Here is a 2,408-nt window from a genome sequence, read left to right on the forward strand (position 1 = left end):
AATCCTGGACCTGTCCTGAAAAACATTTAGAAGGAACAGGGGTAGGCGGAGATTCTGGAAACAAATAAGCCTTTATTAAACATCACCTATGCTACGTATTCGGGGCATTAGGAAATTATGTAACCTGGATCTGGCAAAGTCCTTACTTACCCTTTAGGAGTCTTTAGGTGGTGAGAAAAACCTCCCCCAAAGAAATGATTTCAGAGACCATACAAAGCACAATGTATCAGCTATATGAACAGCTTAACAAAGCGGATTTCATATAAGCACCTAAGAGTTCCAGAACAAAGGAGTCAGTAAGAGTTCTTGGAGAGGGCCTCCTTGGGGGTACTCAGTAGAGTGAGGGTAAAGGTGGGTTTTATGCTGGGTACCAAACGACATGATAAACATGTGATTGTCTGATGGCTTTCTGTGAGGATGGAAGGGAGTGGAATTTGCAAAGACCCAAGTATACAATCTGGGAAATTACATGTGCAGAGGTGGTGGTGGTGAAATAGGTAAGCTTTGACTGGAACAGGAGTAATAGAATAAGAAGTTGAAGAAGTACTGAACATTTGAATTCTATATTTGAATTCTGCACATTTGAAGTGTTACTAAATTAAAGCATTAATAAAGTCTCACTTTATTAATTTGGATTTGAAATGAAGGCAATCCTTAAAGGTGGGGGGGGATACAAAGCATACTTTCAACTAGTATACATTAATTCTAAATTCTGTTTATATCACTTCCACATGGTGGTGCAACTTTGGTGAGCAAACTGAAGTACCCACTTTATCAGGATGAGACTTGAATGATTCCAGTTTTGAATTGTGAGAAATCATTATACTCTCAGGTGAAAGGCAATCTCTTGTGCCTGGAAAAGTAGCTGGTGATGGCATGACTGCTGGACTCTGCTCTCCTCCCTTTGAAAGCCTCCCTTCTATTGCAGCCTCTGTCTTCCCCCCCACCCCGCCTCCGTGGCTTTTCTTGCACACTCATCTACTCCCCTGGTGCTCTCCCCACCCCACCCCCAATCCCATCAGCATCCCTTTCTCAGGCTCCTCTCTCCTCATCTCCTCAGCAATTAGACATTCAAGGGCAGGAGATGTACCAGCAGATGGAGACCAACTGCACTCCTTCATAGCCATTACCTTCACTGGGGACCAAAAAGGGTACGGTGTACACGTCTGAGAACCTGCAAGGTGGAAGATGGGTGGACCATGTGCCAGGCATTCTAGGCTGTCTCAGGAAGGGTTTTTTGAAAGGAGAAGAGCCTGGTCATCTTTCTCTGATGGATCCACTTCCTGCAGCAATTTGTAGAGGGATCCTACAGTGCTCCTGTGATATGGAGCTTCTTTGGATCCCAACAGCTTCAAGCTGGTACCGTAACAACGATGCCAAAGGGAAGAGATGCCATAGATTCCCAGCAGACACAAAGCATTGATCATCACATGCCAACAGAAGAAGGTGGTGATGAACATGATGTCGCTGATGTCATCATCCTGCCACGGGTAGCCAGTGACTGGCTTGTACAGAATAAAGCCTGCCTGTATCAGCCAGGAGCCCATCATCAGAAACAGAAAAGCCTCAATCAGCAAGAGGTGAAATGTGTCAGGAGTCCACAGCTCTATAGTCAACACCAGCATCAGTAGGAACACCACCAAGATGAGCAGACAATGTGTCTGAAGCTCTATCCCTGTTGAGTCCTGGACATGTGACGTCAACAACAGCAGGAGCACATAGAAGGTCAGGGCCAGAGTACCTTTTTCTAGAAGCACACACCTCTGAGGCAGCAAGTTCTTGCTCATGACATCTGCACAGCCACTGAGGGTGAGGAGGATGAACATGGTGAGGTGCTGCCACTGTTTGGGGTACATAAATCTTGGTGGCAACTCTCTGTTCATCAGTATCAACCCTCCTTTAATGCAATTGATCTCATAAGCTATCAAGATGGAGCCAGTCACCATCTTCAGCAAACCTCCATAGGATATTTTCCACAGCCTGGCCCATCTTCCCTTATTCCTAGGATGGCATGAAGAATCCAGCAGAGAGTCTTTGAGTATCACGGCTTTGGAGACTACTATTGCCTGATACAGTCCATATAAGATTAGAAATAGTCCTGGGTACACATGACCAATAAAGGTTCCCATTGAACTACAGCTCTGTCTAACAAAGGAAAGAAGAGCAAAATTTGGGCAAGTCCACACCTTCTGGGGCCACTTCAAGGTCTGGCCTTTGGAAAGAATTGCCTTCCACCAACTTTTATCATCTCACCCCACCCACTGCTCCCCGACAGAGGAAATGTTTCTTGAAACAAGCCTACGCCTTTGGTGGAGTAAAGCCTCCATTGTTCCATTCCATTCCGGTACATTGGGAACTAACTGACTTCTGCCAAAGAAGAAAGCTTGTGAATGTGCTTTTAGAGGTGC

General features: G+C 45.5%; 1 protein-coding gene across 1 annotated transcript; it reads right to left on the reverse strand.

The window, feature by feature from the left end:
- Positions 1 to 1,223: 1,223 nt before the first annotated feature.
- LOC114203855 (transmembrane epididymal protein 1A-like) lies at positions 1,224 to 2,129 on the reverse strand. Its single transcript, XM_028097143.1, has one exon. It carries the CDS (start codon positions 2,127 to 2,129, stop codon positions 1,224 to 1,226), a length of 906 nt encoding a protein of 301 aa, XP_027952944.1.
- Positions 2,130 to 2,408: the final 279 nt, after the last annotated feature.

This window comes from Eumetopias jubatus, unplaced genomic scaffold, assembly GCF_037043125.1.
Source record: "Eumetopias jubatus isolate StellerSeaLion01/CBP00866 unplaced genomic scaffold, mEumJub1_p1.0 scaffold_12, whole genome shotgun sequence".
In the NCBI taxonomy this organism is placed as follows: domain Eukaryota; kingdom Metazoa; phylum Chordata; class Mammalia; order Carnivora; family Otariidae; genus Eumetopias; species Eumetopias jubatus.

Coding starts and splice junctions, on each gene's coding strand:
- LOC114203855 (XM_028097143.1), bottom strand. CDS start 2,129: ATGGGAACCTTTATTGGTCATGTGTACCCAGGACTATTTCTAATCTTA.